The 16,687-nt window shown below is 46.3% G+C and overlaps 1 protein-coding gene across 1 annotated transcript; it reads left to right on the top strand.

The window, feature by feature from the left end:
- Positions 1–489: 489 nt before the first annotated feature.
- Bhlhe40 (basic helix-loop-helix family member e40) lies at positions 490–6,813 on the top strand. The gene is made up of 5 exons (XM_005330964.5): positions 490–1,496; positions 1,659–1,728; positions 1,991–2,098; positions 3,028–3,151; positions 4,790–6,813. Exons 1-5 carry the CDS (start codon positions 1,417–1,419, stop codon positions 5,641–5,643), a joined length of 1,236 nt encoding a protein of 411 aa, XP_005331021.1. The 5' UTR covers positions 490–1,416; the 3' UTR covers positions 5,644–6,813.
- The last annotated feature ends 9,874 nt before the right edge of the window (positions 6,814–16,687 follow it).

Raw genomic sequence — 16,687 nt, 5'->3', positions numbered from 1 at the left:
CAGTCCGTGGCACTGCGGCCCAAGACTGGCCACGTGAAGAGTCACGCCCCGCGCTGCTGCAGGGCAGGCGCCGCCGCCGCGGTTGTGTAACGCTGCAGCCGGAGGGGAGGCGACCCGGACGCCTCTGCTTCAGAGGGGGCAGAGAGAGGGAGGGAACGCTAGGCACAGCGCCCGGTATCTTTCTGTGCTTGACTGGCCAGGGTGGGTAGGGGCAGAGGGGCACCCACGGGGGGGGGGTGCACAAGTGGGTGCCTGTCTGCCCGCAGGCTGTGCCCAGGAGCTGAGCTCCAGGGGAGCAAAGGGCCCGTGGCTCACACCCTCGGCGGTCAGGTGCGCGCGGCGTGCTAGGCGGCGGCCTCGGCTGCCCCTGCGCTTGGCCGCCAGCCCGCTTCCCATGGGGTGACATCCGCCCCGCCCCTCGGTCCCTCCCCAAGGCGGGCAATTCCTGGACACGGGGCTGAGCGGTGGGGGCAGGGAAGCCGGGACGGAAAGAAACCCCAGCCTCTGGGGATGGCAGAGGGGCCGGGCGACTCCCTCCGCTGTGCGCCGGTTCCTCCGAGCGGGCTGGGCGGGGGAGGAGGAAGAGGGTTGGGCTGAAGCAAGCGAGGGGATATTCCTCTCCCGGCTTGAGTCAGACGCGGGCGGATCCGTCCTCCCCCGTTCCCTCCCAGGAGACGGGAACTTACTTCATTTCCCTGGGGCAGGTTCGCCCACGTTACCAACTCTCCCCCTCCCCCAGCTCCCCGGTTTCTTCCAGCTTCAGCGCCCCCCACCCAGCTGGGCAGGACCCAGGCTGCGCTGCCACCCCCTCTTCGGGGAAAGGAGGCCGCAGCCGCAGACACCTGGGGGCCAGGGCTGGGGGTGGGGGCTCCCTCGCAGCCAGCCAGAGCGTTGTCCAACACGTGAGACTCATGTGATGTAGCCGGGGGAGGGCGGGCAGGTCGCTCCTTCCCTCCCCGGCAGCGGCCAGACGTGCCTGGAGTCACAGGGTAGAACACGTAGCTCCAACCCACCCACTCGCTCCCATTTAACCCAGTCCGCAGCCTCTCCATTACTCCTCGGCTCGTCCCCCCACACACACTCCGCCCTAACTGCTCCCCCCGTTCCCTCCCGCCTCCCTGCCCGCCCCACTTCTCATTCACTTGGCTCGCACGGTGCAGACAGCGCAGGGAGCACACACCGCCAGTCTGTGCGCAGAGCCGGGAGCCAGAGGCCGCGAGGACACCCGGCCATGCACGCCCCCAACTGAAGCAACACCTCAAAGCCGCAGCTCGCAGCAGCTCTGTGCATTTCAGGGAACTCAGGCTCAGAGAAACCTCTGCGGAGAGACCCTCGAAGCCTGCTTCAGGACAGTCTTCAGCCCGACGCTCCGCTAAGTGCAGACAGGAGCGCACAGTGGCCCCGGATCGCCGCGCCATGGAGCGGATCCCCAGCGCGCAACCACCCCCTGCCTGTCTGCCCAAAGCACCAGGACTGGAGCACGGAGACCTACCAGGGTAAGTTTGCATTCTCTGGCCCCTTCAAGCCTCCACTCCAGCCCTGGGTCCTGTGCCTTTCACTCAGCTGCTGCGGGCGCCTCCGGGGACTCTACGCCCGTCAGGGCGCCTGCAGCCAGTGCGCACGGAAAGTCACGACCCTTCTTGGCTCTCTCCCTGCAGAATGGATTTTGCCCATATCTACCAAGTGTACAAGTCGAGGCGGGGAGTAAAGCGGAGCGAGGACAGCAAGGTAAGTGCACCCCTGGGGACCCCGCGCCGAAGTCCCTAGCTGCCCGCTAAGTTTCCAAGAAAAGTTTTCTTGCTTTGAGGTTGGCGGGGGAGATGCAAACTGTGGGTTCGGTGCCACTACTTAAGTGACTTGGAAAAGAAGGGGCAGAAGGTGGTTCTGGGTTCGACTCTGCTCCTTAACCAGACTTTTTTCATTTAGGCGGGGTGTGGAGGAAGGGAGGTTTCGCATCCCCTTGCCCACCGCCTTTTCGTGCGCTTTGCAGGAGACCTACAAACTGCCGCACCGGCTCATCGAGAAAAAGAGACGTGACCGGATTAACGAGTGCATCGCCCAGCTGAAGGATCTCCTACCCGAACATCTCAAACTTACAGTAAGTGAGAAGCTGGCCTCTGTCCAATGTAGCTCTTCTGCCCAGAGGGCGGGCGGGGGGGTCACCCGCCGCCTGCAGGCGTCGCGGGGAATTGCAGACTAGTCTAGATGGCCCGACCAAAGCTGGCAGGTGACTGTGCAGGGGTATCCTTCCCCAGTCCAGAGATTTTCTGACCCTATGCAAATGAGTGAGAAGCTCTTGGACCTCTCCAAGTTGGCTCCAACAACAGCCGGCCTCCTTTTGGGGAGCTTAAGATTTTTCCTTCTGGTCATTTTTAGAATTCTCTAGTTTTCCTGGTTTAAAGGAAAAAAACTAAGAATGTGCAGGGGTTTTTTAATCCAATTCCCCAGCCCCCCCCTTTTAATTAAGAGAGCCTGTTTTTGGTGTGCAATTTTTTTTCCTGCCCTTTCTTGACAGTAGCCAAAAGCTTAAGCAGCCTTTAGAGAAAGGGGGTGGGGGGGTGGGGAAGCATTTGGAGAGGAAGAAAAAAGCCTGGATGACCTGGAAGTTCTGAAAGGGTGTCAGGAAAAAAACTTGGGAAAGCCTCTTGGCTGCAGACACAGTAGAAGTCCCTCCATGGGTTGACACTACTGCAGAGAAATGTTATCTCTGGATTCCCCTGAGTTAAGGTCAGCAGCGGCTGCTGCAGAAATTTATCTGTCAAAGCTTCCTCCTTAGGTAGCTGCAGCTTCCAAAGACAAATGACATATGTGTTTTTTATCCTTTTATCATATGTATGTATGTATGTGTGTGTGTGTGTGTGTGTGCATTTAGAAATGTTATCTGCAAAGTTAAAATGAAATTCAGCCAACCAGGAAAGACTATTCTATTCTTTTTTCCCCCTTTATAGACATTTCTCATTGCTAATAAGTGTCCCAGAGGTGGGACTTCTGTGACCTCACCGCTGACTAAAGCTCTTTTCATTCCAGACTTTGGGTCACTTGGAAAAAGCAGTAGTTCTGGAACTTACCTTGAAGCATGTGAAAGCACTAACAAACCTGATTGATCAGCAGCAGCAGAAAATTATTGCTCTGCAGAGTGGTTTACAAGCAGGTGAGTCTGATTAGTATCTCTTAAAGAGTTGTGCACAGATAGAGAGCCCCTGGGCTCTACATGGGATGTGGCAAACATTCCTGCAACCAATTGCTTGTGCACGTTCACTGAAGGAGACTTGTTTTATCTTTCCAAAAGGTCAGACTTTCCATTTGGAATGCTGCGGGGTGCCACCTGGCATGAATACGTATTAGTCAAATGATAAAACGATGCTGTGGCATTTTGGCTTCAGAGTCTCTGGGTTCTGGGAGATTTCCCTACTCCCTTTTAAAATGCCAAGACACCTATAATTTGCATTGTGGGTGTTTTATAGTTGGTCTTCTTAGCCCTCTCTCCTTGGAGAATAGATCACCGGTATGCCCCAGCATTTTTCTGTTCCTTTGTTTCTTTATCATTTGCTCTTCCGTTCGTTCTTTCGTTGTGGGGTGCAATCCTGGCAGGATGACAGCAGGAGTTTTTCCTGCATTTCTTGTGGTTCCCTCAATCGCCACTAGGTATCTTAGTGAATTGCACAATCTAACGAAACCACTGAAGTTTCGTCATTTGTTTCTCCTGACATCCAGAGAATCAGAGATACTTCTAACCTTCCAGTCTCGTTCTTTCCAAATAATACTGTACAGATGAGAGAATTCCTGTACCCATGCCAACATCCATTCTTCTCTGTATTTCTTTCTGTGGCCAGTGTAATGAGAATCACAAAAACCCAGCAAGTGTTTCTGCCAGCTCCCTCATTAAAAATAGAAGATGATCAGACCTAATTTGGGGGGGGGATCATGGATAGAATACACATAAAAGACTTAGAAATAGCCTAAAGTTGACAGTGGGGATATACCATTTATTTATTTATTTATTTATTTATTTATTTATTTATTTATTTATTTATTTATTTTTAAAGAGAGAGAGAGGAGAGAGAGAGAGAGAGAGAGAGAATTTTTAATATTTATTTTTTAGTTCTCGGCGGACACAACATCTTTGTTGGTATGTGGTGCTGAGGATCGAACCTGGGCCGCACGCATGCCAGGCGAGCGTGCTACCGCTTGAGCCACATCCCCAGCCCCAGGATATACCTTTTATAAATCATTGAAAATAAATTTACTTTAGATGATATTTCATTCTTTATTTTATGATTGTCTGGCCTTGTGCATATTGCCCCAGTGAGACTTATTTTCTATCATTCAACTCTTGGGTTTAAAAATATATCAGAATGTTTGTTACACTGTCACAGCAAAAACTCTGGAATAATCTACAAATTCAGCAAGAGCAGAAATATCCATCTTCTATTATGGTCCATTTATTATTATTATTATTATTATTATGGTCCATTTCTATTATGCAGCCATTAAAAGTCATATTTGGGGGCTGGGGGTGTCACTCAATGGCAGAGTAGGTGCTTAGAATCTATGAGGCCCTGGATTCAGTATTCAGCACCCTGTTCCCCCAAATCTCTCAATGCTAGGGTTATAGATGTTCATGTTTATTTTTTTAAACTTTTCAGTGTATTTTTTTCTCTGAACATGTTACATTTGAAGTTAGAAATGAATTGAAAATTAGCAAATGCTTTTTTTTTTTTTAACACAACAGAAAGCCCCAGATGCAGAGCCCTCTGAAACATGTTCCTTTGGTTCTTTGTCTCTTCAGGTGAGCTGGGGAGAAACGTGGAAGCAGGTCAAGAGATGTTCTGCTCAGGTTTCCAGACGTGTGCCCGGGAAGTGCTTCAGTACCTAGCCAAGCATGAGAACACTCGGGACCTGAAGTCTTCGCAGCTTGTCACTCACCTCCACCGTGTGGCCTCTGAGCTGCTGCAGGGTGGCACTTCCCGGAAACCATCAGACCCAGCTCCCAAAGGGATGGACTTCAAGGAGAAAGCCAGCTCTCTGGCTAAAGGCTTGGAAGGCCCTGGCAAAAACTGTGTACCAGTCATCCAGCGGACATTTGCTCCCTCAAGTGGGGAGCAGAGCGGCAGCGATACAGACACAGACAGTGGCTACGGGGGAGAATCTGAGAAGGGCGATTTGCGCAATGAGCAGCCGTACTTCAAAAGTGACCATGGACGCAGGTTCACCGTGGGAGACCGGGTCGGCACCATTAAGCAAGAATCCGAAGAACCCCCTACGAAGAAGAGCCGAATGCAGGTGTCAGATGACGAAGGCCACTTCACTAGCAGTGACCTGATCAGCAACCCTTTCCTGGGCCCACACCCGCACCAGCCTCCCTTTTGCCTGCCTTTCTATCTGATCCCACCATCAGCAACTGCCTACCTGCCCATGCTGGAGAAGTGCTGGTACCCAACCTCAGTGCCGGTGTTGTACCCGGGCCTCAACGCCTCCACCGCCGCGCTCACCAGCTTCATGAACCCAGACAAGATCTCCACTCCCTTGCTTATGCCACAGAGACTCCCTTCTCCCTTGTCCGCCCATCCGTCCCTCGACTCTTCCGCCTTGCTCCAGGCCCTGAAGCAGATCCCGCCTTTAAACTTAGAAACCAAAGACTAAACTCTTTAGGGGGATCCTGCTGCTTCGCTTACCTTCTTTCCTACTTCCAAAAACACAAACCAACATTTTTGTGAGTGCAGCGAGATTGTTCCGTTGTGCGTACAGAGATAATCTAAGGAGTGGGGATGCGCGCGCATGCGTGCAAGTAGGCGCACGAGCCTGCGTTTATGTAGGTGTAGGACATCGCAAGCTTATTTTGGCATAGGGAAGATGCCATAGCAGGGATGATAGTAGCCGGCTGGGGCTTTTCCCTTCCTGGAGAATAGCCCCCTTTGACATAGATCAGCTGGATTTTCAAAGTTTTGGTCTTGTGAGTCACTGTGCAGTTTGGGAGTTTGGGAGTCGGGTCTGTGGCTTTGAGAAAAAGGTACTTTCAAAAGAGGGTTTTCCAGAGCGCAGCTCCGAGCCAGCTGTTAGGACCCCACCCTTCTCCCTTTATTGAGGAGGTGACTCACCAGACTGTGAGGAGAGAGCAGTCAGACCTAGCTTTCTGCTAAACTGGTGAGGTAGCAGACACTGGCACAACACGGTAGGGTAGTGGTTTGGGGAGATTTCCGCAGGTCTGCTCCCCACCCCTGCCTCCGATGAATAAAGAGAATGTAGTTCCCTACTTGGGCTTTCGTAGTGATTCGCTTCACTAAGGAACTGAAAATGGCCCCTTTGAGCTGCCAGGGAACAACTTCCCCAGGTCTCTGGCACCTGTTTCACGGTCTCACGGTTAAGACATGCTGTCCAGGGAACCAAATGAAGTCTCAGAGATGCCCATACCCTCAGCGCCCCAAAGTCCATAAAGCTAAATAACCAATTGCTACCTTTAACGCAGAGCTAGACTCGGTTTTAGACTCAACCCTTTTAACCAAGCTTAGCTTCCAAAAGGCCTAACCAAGCCCGGGTGCCGCAGGGCCCTTTCTGTAAACTAATTCCTCTTGCCCAACAGCATATGGGATGCCCTTATTGCTAAAAAGGATTCTGTCTCCATCAAAGAGGTTTTATTTTTGATCCAGAGCCCATGTTTTCCTGACTTGTCCAGCCAGTCCTGCACCAGCTTCTCAAAATGCACTATGCTTGATTGACAATGTTTTCTTTCCGTTTTTGTTTTGGTATAAAGTCGTTGCCTTTATTTGTAAAGCTGTTATAAATATATATTATATAAATATATTAAAAAGGAAATGTTTCAGATGTTTATTTGTATAATTACTTGATCTACAAAGTGAGAAAAATGAATGTATTCCTGTTTTTGAAGAGAAAAATAATTTTTCTTTTCTCAAGGGAGAGGTACAGTGTTTATATTTTGGAGCCTTTCTGAAGGTGTGAAATTGTAAATATTTTTATCTATGAATAAATGTTAAGTAGTTGTTTTAAAATACTTAATAAAATAATCCTTTTCCTGTGGAAGAGAAAGAAGGTCTCCTGAATTTTTGAAAAAAACACGTAGTTGTGTGATATGGTTGTCCTCTTGAGTGAAGGCAATAACCAGTTAATCTTGATGTCATTTCATTAGGGTTAGTCAATTTAATAGATAAATATTGGTTTAGGTTTATTTCTTTTTTAGGTTTCTTTTTTTTTTTTTTTAACTTAACCCTTGGCAGGGATTTGCAATCATCATATGCCTCTTCCCAGAGTTAAGCAAAAAAATACATTTTCCCCTCCCATCTGCTTTAGTCATGATCTTTAGAACTTGACAGAAAACTTAGGTATGAAGTCATGGGTCAGAACATCAGGAACATCAGGGTAAGTGCATTGAGAAAAGATTTTAACTGATGATATTAGGCAATAATATTTGATGCCAAGTAAGTTGATTTTTTCAAACCTAGCAAGATCTAATGGATTTGCTACATCCTGTAGTATTGCTGTTGGAGGTGACATTCCATAATGACTTTCTACATCCTTCCTGGACTTCCTCCCCTTGGGTATGTTTGCGTGAATGAATGTTGGTGTTCCTTAGTCAAGTGCTCTTATTAAAGAAAAAAATTCCATAGGAAAAGATGTGGGAAATGACCCAGTCGAATATTTTTTGCTTTCCCCTCAGATGCTGGCGGTCCCAGGTGCATCTTCCAGAATCTTTGGGTTGTCTGGAACCCTGCAGGGGAGCTGCCTCCAGGTCAATCTCTTCTAGGCATCACCTGCCTATTAGAATTGTCTGCTTCAAATATCACCTTCTCTGGCTCCTGAAGGGCCAGGAGGCAGGGTACATATTTCCTCCCAATTGACTCCAGACCACGTGGTGTAGAAGGACCCACAGAGAACAAGACCAGTCTGGTGGTCTATCACCACCCTCTCCACGCCTGTTTTTGACAAGATAAAATAAGGATTCTGAGGCTTTCTCACGTGTCCTACAGCAGGCAGATGGCTCTCTAAGTCCCGCCTTCTCCCAGCACTTGCAGGTCTCCTGATTGCAAGCCCCTGAATAATGCTTCCTTGAGATGCCAGACCTTTCCAGCTAGACTTTTTTTTTTTTTTAATGAAAGCACAAAACCAGTCAAGTTTATCTGAGAGATGAAACTCTGGGGGTTGAAATCAAGCCCAAACCCTTCTTGCGTGACCCGCCCCCTTTCCTAGCCAGTGATTCAAGGAGTAACTGTGGGGACAGCGGCAGGAAGTGGAGCAACCTGAACTTTAAAAAAAAAATTAAGGTTCTACACATGGCCCATCCAGAATACCCTTACTGGAGTCTGCCCTTATGAAACCCCCTAACTCTGCAGCTGTCTCTTTCCTTCCAGTTTGCCCTTGACATTGCTTCGTCCAGTTTCAGCAGGATCCAAGAGCGCTCTGAGGGAGGTGGGGGGGGGGGAGGGCTTGCACTCCATCCTTCTGCCCGTTGGGCACAAAGAGGACCTCTGTTTAAAAGGGGTGTGTGTGAGCGTGAGGGGCTGTGAAGCTCTGGCTCCAGGGCCAAGGAGAGGTGGCAGGAGGCAGGGAATGGAGGCTTGGGATCTGGCTGCCCTCAGACAGGGCGTGATCCGCCGGGCCTGCCGGGATGGTCTCACCCAGGGCTGACCTGCCTCGCCTGTTGACACAACGTCACGTTTCCGACTGCAGCCCTTTCATGTGCGGCCCGCGGCTAAATGCGGCTGCCGGTTCCTGGAAGCAGACGTGCCTGGCACCGCGTCAGCAGAAACCTGATCCCCGGGGAAGCTTGGCAAGGCCTCGGCATTGCTCGGCCCCCAGAAATAGGGCCTGGCAGCGGGGCGCAGGGCAGCCCCCTGTGCCCAGCAGGAGGGAATATGAGCCCGGGTGGGAGGGAGCTGGAGGTAAGCTGAGCTTTGGGACAAGGGCCTAATTAATTAGGAGCAAGAAGATTCTCACGGGTCATCCCTCTTAAATGCAGCCTAACAACCTCCAAATACTATATTGGGTACTATTATAATTGACATTTGTAGATAAATAAAAGCAAGTTCAGAGAGGGGAGGTAACTTGCCCAAGGTCACAAAGAAACTTCAGAATGGCTATACCATTAGTAGGGTGGTGGATTTGTTGGGTTGTGAATCTCTTAATCCCATCCAAGACGAAGGTTTTCACAGAGCCTAGTCGTTAATAATCATAATAATACAAATAGTTATATTACTACTAGTGATAGTAACAACAAACTTGTTTGTAGCACTTACTGTTTGGCAAGCATTCTTCAAAGTACTCCACATGCAATAACTTAATTATCACAGCAGTTCCATAAGGTAGATACAATTTTTATGCCAATATACAGTTAATGAGATGTAAGCACAGAGAAGGTAGTACTTTCTCAAGGTCCCACAGCTTCGGTGGTGAATGGGAAATGACACCTCAACAATTGGGCTGCAGTCTTTGTGCTTAACTACAAAACCCCATGGCCATTCTTGCTAAGTTAACAATAAAAAGACCAAGAGTAATGGTAATTGCAACTATTACTATCCTATTTTGAATACTTGCCCCATGCTAAAAGCCTTATCAAGCACTTTATGTGAATAATCTCTATTTGTTACAACAACTGTGGTGGGTAGATACTAACATGCCTCCCTTGTTTTAATTTTAAAAAGATTTTTTTTTAACATGCCCCTTTCATAGATGATAAAACTGGAGCTCAAAGAGGGGAAATACCTCATGTGTGGTGACATATTGTGTAAGGGAGGAAAGCACACCCTTTCTCTGGTGTGGATCTGCTTCTAAACTGGGTTCCTGAGAGGTTGGGCTCTGACACACATTATCTCATTTAGTCCTCAAAAGAGCTCTGCGGAGGAGATCACCTCATGCCCAATGTGACCATGAGATAATCGAGTTCAGAGTAAAGTCATTGCCCAACTCTTTATTTGCTTCCTTGCCCGCTCACCAGCCTCACCATCCCACAGCCAAGAATGGGCACATCCTCTGAAGAAACAAACCAAGCAGGGAAGCCAGGAAGATAGGAGCTGTGCTACAGGTTGTCTCTGCTGAGAAACAGAATCTGGACTGGTGAAAATCTTGCACTGGAGTGTCCTGGGGTGGGAGAAAGAAACTTTCCTTTTCTCACATCTCTCTAAGGCTAGGAAGGGCACAGGTAGGCAGAACTAAGGCTGCTACTACGCAGGAACCACTTGGAGCAAGGCAGTTGTGCTGGAAGGAGGGAAGGAGGCTGAGATTGAGTTCCAAGCTCTCTTGTTGGAAGGGAGGTTTGCAAGCTCAGAGACCAGGCCATGAAGGCTGCTGCCCTGCTCAGGTTCCTGCAGCCCACCCACACCTTGGCCCTTCTCTCCACCTTGGCTGAGGCACCTGCGCTTGCCTGGCTGTGTGGAATAGGGCCAGTATCTCAGGTTAGAGCTGGGCATGCCGCCCAGTTTTCTCACAGGTCCCTGGAGCCCCCAGAGGGGCTCTCAGAGAGGAGACAGAATGTTTTGCGTTCCCACGCAGTTTTGTATAAAGACTATTATGTTTTTAGTGGGATCCTCTGTTGTCTTGAGACCCAGAATTTCCCTCCCCCCCCCCCGCTGGGGGGTGCCTGCCACGTGGCAGGGAGGGAGGGAAGCTCTGGGTTTCTTGCCCTTTCTTAGTGGAAGCACGTTCCTTTTTCTCTCTGCCTTATATATTATAATGGTTTGTTCAAACAAGAATTCTGCTGCCTGGTGCTGTGGTGCATGCGGGGAATCTCAGCGGCTCAGGAGACTGCAGCAGGAGGATGGAGGGTTCAAAACCAACCTCAACAACTTAGCAAGGCTCTAAGCAACTCAGTGAGACACTGTCTCTAAATAAAATATTTAAAAAGGGCTGGGGATATAGCTCATTGGTTAAGCATCTCTAGTACCAAATTTTTTTTTTAATTTAAAAAATAAAGAGTTCTACTGATGGAAAAAATATCACTAACAAGTTTGAAGTTACCAATCAATGGCTCCTTCCTTCACTCTCCTCCTTCCCTAGGACCCAGAGGGAGGCTGAGAGGGTAGCCCCTCAAAGTCACACCCTAACCCCCACTCGCCAACACCCCCTGTTTATCCCAAGCCATCTGTTTGGCCCCGACTACCACAGCAGAACATGAGCCGGCAAAGGCATTGGCTAATGGAGCCCTTGACATGTGGGTGTCCAGGCTGGGACATCCAGTCTTGTGATGTGGTTGGACTTGGGCCCAGAAGGTTCCTTCTGTTATAGATGGGGCCCTTCCTTCCTGGAAGAATCTCAACCAAGTAATGGAGGTGGGACCTGAGGGCATCCTCCTGGTGAAGCCGCTTAGTGGAGAGGGTTCAGCCTTGAGCTGTGCCCAGGGGAATGGACAGACAGAATCTACTACCCCCATGACCCACCCTGCTCCCTCTCATCTTTCAGGGAGCAAAACCAAAGAAACATGTGCTTATTTGTTTGTTAGAATAGCAATATTTTAAAACTGACTGATGGATAGGGATGTGGAGGTGGGGATTATGCAAAGCTCTCTGGGGAATTCACATGGGGAAAGAGGCAGGAAAGCCATTCTCATTCCAAAAAAAAAAAGTGTGTTTCTGAAAGTTTTAAATAAAACATCTCAGACTTTGCATGTTTTCTATGATGGAGAATTTAAAACATTCATAAAAGTAAAAGAAACAATGAAAGAAAAATAATCCCTTTTAAACAAAGACTGAACACGGTGATGCATGCCTGTAATCCCAGCAACTCGGGAGGCTGAGACAGGAGAATCACAAGTTTGAGGCCAGTCTCAGAATTTTAGTGAGGCCCTAAGGAACTTAGTGAGACCCTGTCTCAAAATAAAATTAAATTTAAAAAAAGACAGTTGTTAAGTCCCCAGTACAAAAAATAAATAAAATAAAATAAAATAAAAACGGGCAAAAGACATGAACAGACATTTCTCCAAAGAAGACACACAAATAGCCAACAAGTACATGAAAAGATGCTCAACACCATGAGTCATCAGGGAAATGCAAATCAAAACCACAGTGTCGCATCACTTCACACCCACGAAGATGGCTATGATAATAACAATAATTTAGAAAAAAAAAAACAGAAAATAACAAGCGTCACTGAAGATGTAGAGAAATGGGGACCTTTGTCAATTGCCAGGGGGAATGTACAACGGTGGAGCTGCTGCGGTGGGAAACACTTTGGCAGTTCCTCAGAAAGTTAAATACAGGATTATTGTGTTTCACTGCAATTCCATTGCTAGGTATCCAACCCAAAAGAATTGAAAACAGGGCCTCAAATAAATACACACCTATGTTCATAGCAGCATATTTGCCAGAGTCAAAAGATGAAAACCCAAATGTCCATTGACAGGGGAATGGATACACAAATGGTCTATATGTGCAGTGGAATGTTATACAGTCATGTAAAAAGAAATAAAATCCTGGCACATGCTCCAGTGTGGAAGAATCTCAAAAACATCAAGCTAAGTGAAACAAGCTAGACACAAAGGTCACAAAGTGTGTGCTTTCCTTTATAGAAAACATACAGTATAAATCCCCAGAGACAGAAAGCAGATTAGTGGTTGCCAGGGGTTGGGGGAGGGGAAAATGGAGAGAGACTTCTTAATACATTGCAAGGGTTTTACCTGAGAACAACAGAAATGTTTTGGAATTCAATAGTTAATGTGTTAAATGACACTGGATTTTTTAACTTCACAATGATTGTATGTAAATTTCACTTAATAATTTACTTTTCGGGGGGATTGAACTCAGGGGTGCTTAACCACTGAGCCACATCCCCAGCCCTTTTTATGTTTTATTTTGAGACAGGGTCTCCCTAAATTGCATAAGCCCCTCCTAAATTGCTGAGGCTAGCCTGGAACTCATAACCCTCCTGCCTCACTCTCCTGAGCTGCCAGGATTACAGGTGTGTGCCACAGTACCAGGCATGCCCAATTCAGTTTTATCTGTAATATGTATTCCCATCTGCTTCTCCAGCTCATTTATTACCTTGAAGCAAATCTGAAAATCATACAATTTTATTTGTAAATATTTCAGTATATGTATAAAAGATAAGTATTCTTTTTAAAAAGTTTACTATAATACTATTATTACACCTTATATTTTTAAAAAAGAATTTAACCTTTATATATATATATGTTTGTTTATTTATTTATTTGTTTGTTTATTTATTTATTTATTTATTTATTCATTGATTGATTGATTGATTGATTGATTGTGGTGCTGAAAATCGAACCCAGTGCCTCAGTGCTAGGCAAGCGCTCTACCAGTGAGCTACAATCCCAGCCTGATACCTTAAAATTTTTAACAGTTCTGGCTGGGTGCAGTGGCATACACTTATAATCCCAGTGACTCAGAAGTCTGAGACAGGAGGATTGAATGTTTCAGGCCAGCTTCAGCAACTTAGTGAGGCCTTAGGCAAAATAAACAATAAAAAGGACTGGGGATGTAGCTCAGTGGTAATGGGTTCCTGGGTTCAATCCATATTTCCAAATAAATAAATAAATAAAAGTATTGGAAGGTAATTTACTGAATTGAAGCTGAAAATGATTTCATGTTCAAAAACATAAAAAAGTATAAAAAAAAAAAGTGTTGTCTTGTTCCCATCTATCATCCCAGTCTTCTAGCTCCACCAAACTCACACAAGTAAGTCGGTAGATAGAATTTAGAGTTTATTTAAGCATATCTATATATATTTATATGTATTTTTATATATATTCAAATAATATATATAAAATATCTACATATTTAAGCATATATGTATGTATATAAATGCAGATGAAAATTCATCTTTTTTCACCTAAAAGTAGCTTGCCATTCCCACTTTCCTACATTTATTATTTAACTAATATCCATGTGGAAAACTCTCCACATGAACACACAGAAATGTTTTCAATTCTTTTCTACAACTCCCCAGTATTTCACTGTAGAGATGAATTATAATTTATTTGATCAGTTCCTTATTATAGTCATTTGGATTATTCTGATCTCCAGCAGAACTGCAATGAGTGATTTTATACCTGTTTTTGCAGGTGTATAATATTATTTATGGAGTGAACTCCCAGATAGCATCAGGGGATCCAGGGCATGTGCATCTGTCATTCTGACAAGAGTCACAACCCATCCTCCATAGGACACCATTCAAACTCCCTTAGCAACCCCAGAGAGTTGCCTGTCTTGGGAGCCATTTGTGAGAGATGTCAGAAGCTTTAGAACATGAACATCTTGAGTCCAAATTATTCCACTTCTAGGAGTCATCTTAAGGAGGCTTTTAATTAGGCCTTTAAAGATGAATTGACAAAGGTGAAAATCTTTGTGTCATTCAGAGTTTGCAGGGGGAGAGAGAGAGAGAGAGAGCGTGCAAGCGTGAGCGCTGGGTGTAGCTCAGAGGTAGAGTGCTTTCCCAGTATGCTCAATGCTCAGAGAGTTCTATCCCTAGTACTGGAAAAAAAAAAAAAAAAGGAAAAAGAAAAAGAAAAGAAATTCAGAAAAATAGCCAGAGGGAGATTGGTTGAGTAACTTACAGTATTTGCAAATGCTGGAATGGTAAACAGTCATGAAAATTATGTTAGAAGAGTTGGAGAGCTGGGTGTAGTGGTACTCGCCTGCAACTGTGGAGACTGAGGCAGATCACAGAGTGGAAGCCAGCCTCCATAACTTAGTGAGATCCTGTCTCAAAAAAATGGAAAGAGCTGGGGATGTAGCTCAGTGGGAGAATGCCCCTGGGTTCCATCCCTAGTACTACAATAATAATAATGATAAAATATTAATTAATAAAATAAAATGTAGTTTGTCCTTGACCTTGCTCTTGCTCTCATGCCCTCTTCCCCTTCTGCCCTCTACCATGGGAATGACACAGCACCAAGGCCCTCATGGGATGCTGGGCCATGCTCTTGGGCTTCCCAGCCTACACAACCATGAGCCCAATAAATTTCTGTTCATTACAAATTGCCCAATCTCAGGAATTCTGTTACAGCAGCAGAAGAGGTAAGAATTCATAATTTTTAAGCAAAGAATGACATGACTACTCTTCAAGGTTCTTTCTCCCTTAGTTTCCACACTTGTAAAAGGAGGACAATGGCAATCAGCTAACAGAGGTCTTGTGAGGATTAAATGAGTCAATATATCTAAGATGCTTAGTGCATTATGTGGAAGGAAGTTCCATGATAGGGTTAGCTAAAATTAATGTTTATATTGTTATTGTTATTATTATTATTATTATTAATGTATTATATTTACATAGAAAAAATTTGACAGAGGAGCTGAGTGTGGTGGTGCACCCCTGCAATCCCAGCAACTCAGGAGGCTAAGGCAGGAGGATCACAGTTCAAGGGCAGCCTCGACAACTTAGTGAAGCCGTAAGCAATGTAGTGAAATGCTGTTTCAAAATTTAAAAATTAAAAATAAAAAAGGGCTGGAGATGTGGCTCAGTGGTTAGGCACCCCTGAGTTTAATTCCCAGTACCAAAAAAGAAAAGTCACAGAAAATATAACAAAATTTGAAACATCTTTGCAGGTCTTATTTTACCTGCTTTTCTGTATTTTCTTTCTTTTTCTTATGATGAGCACATGTTGTTTCTGTGGTACATACTATATCATTAAGTACAAAAAAGGTGCAAGAATGGAGTTCTTGGAAATCTGCAACCAACAGCATCCCAGGAGGTGATATGGAAATGGGAGGCAGGATGCCAGCTCAGCTCAGGGCAGGTCCAGCCCTACATGCTAGGAACAAGGCCACTCCCTCCAGCAGGTAAAGGGAAGGGTCTAGGGAAGGATGCTCCTGTCCCTGTGCACAGGGAAGCTTGTAACAGTGACTTCAGCAATTACACAGATGAGCAAAAGAGGTGCAAATCCACTCAGTAGCCCTTAGTAGAAGTTCTTAGAGGGACCCTGAGTCATTCACTGCTATGGTCCCAGAGCCCACCTTAAAACAGAGCAGGACTTCAGTCGACAGTTCTTTTTTTTTTAATATTTATTTTTTAGTTGTAGGTGAACACAATACCTTTATTTTATTTATTTATATGTGGTGCTGAGGATCGAACCCAGGGCCTCACACATGCTAGGCAAGCGCTCTACACTGAGCTACAACCACAGCCCAGTCGACATTTCTTGAAGGCACAAATCAAATTAGGCTCTGCTGTGTGACCTTGGGAAAGTTTCTTCACCTCCCTGAATCTGGTTCCCCAACTGTGCAAAGGTGATGATCTTGTAGAAATTGTCATGAGGGTGCACTGTGTACAGAGAGTTCAAGCCCAGCACCAGTGCTGCACAAATGCTAAGTGAATGAAAGGAACTCATAAGACCTTATTCTAGGGAATGACTACCATAACATTCTCTCCTGAAGACACTGGTGGGGGGTAAAGGAAACACCCCAGGAGCTCTCCTATCCCTGCACCAGGCTCCAGGCATCTCTGTCTTACAACTATAGACATCAAGATTGAGATGAGGTGACTCACCCAAGGTCACACAGCCAGCAGATGGCACAGGCAGGATCTAGACTGAGGTATGACTCAGAAGACCTTACTGAAAGAGCCTTGGGTGTCAAAACAGACAGAGCACCGGAGGGCAGAGAGGCAGGGAAAGAGCCCCCCCTCTATTCCCGGCTCCAAGGCCACATCCATCAGACAGACCCAGTGCGCGCTTTAAGCACTAGTGAAGCTCACTCCACTCCTGTCTGTACCCCCTAACCAGAAA

The sequence above is a fragment of the Ictidomys tridecemlineatus genome, chromosome 16 (assembly GCF_052094955.1).
Source record: "Ictidomys tridecemlineatus isolate mIctTri1 chromosome 16, mIctTri1.hap1, whole genome shotgun sequence".
In the NCBI taxonomy this organism is placed as follows: Eukaryota; Metazoa; Chordata; class Mammalia; order Rodentia; family Sciuridae; genus Ictidomys; species Ictidomys tridecemlineatus.
This window is presented reverse-complemented; position numbering and strand designations above follow the sequence as displayed.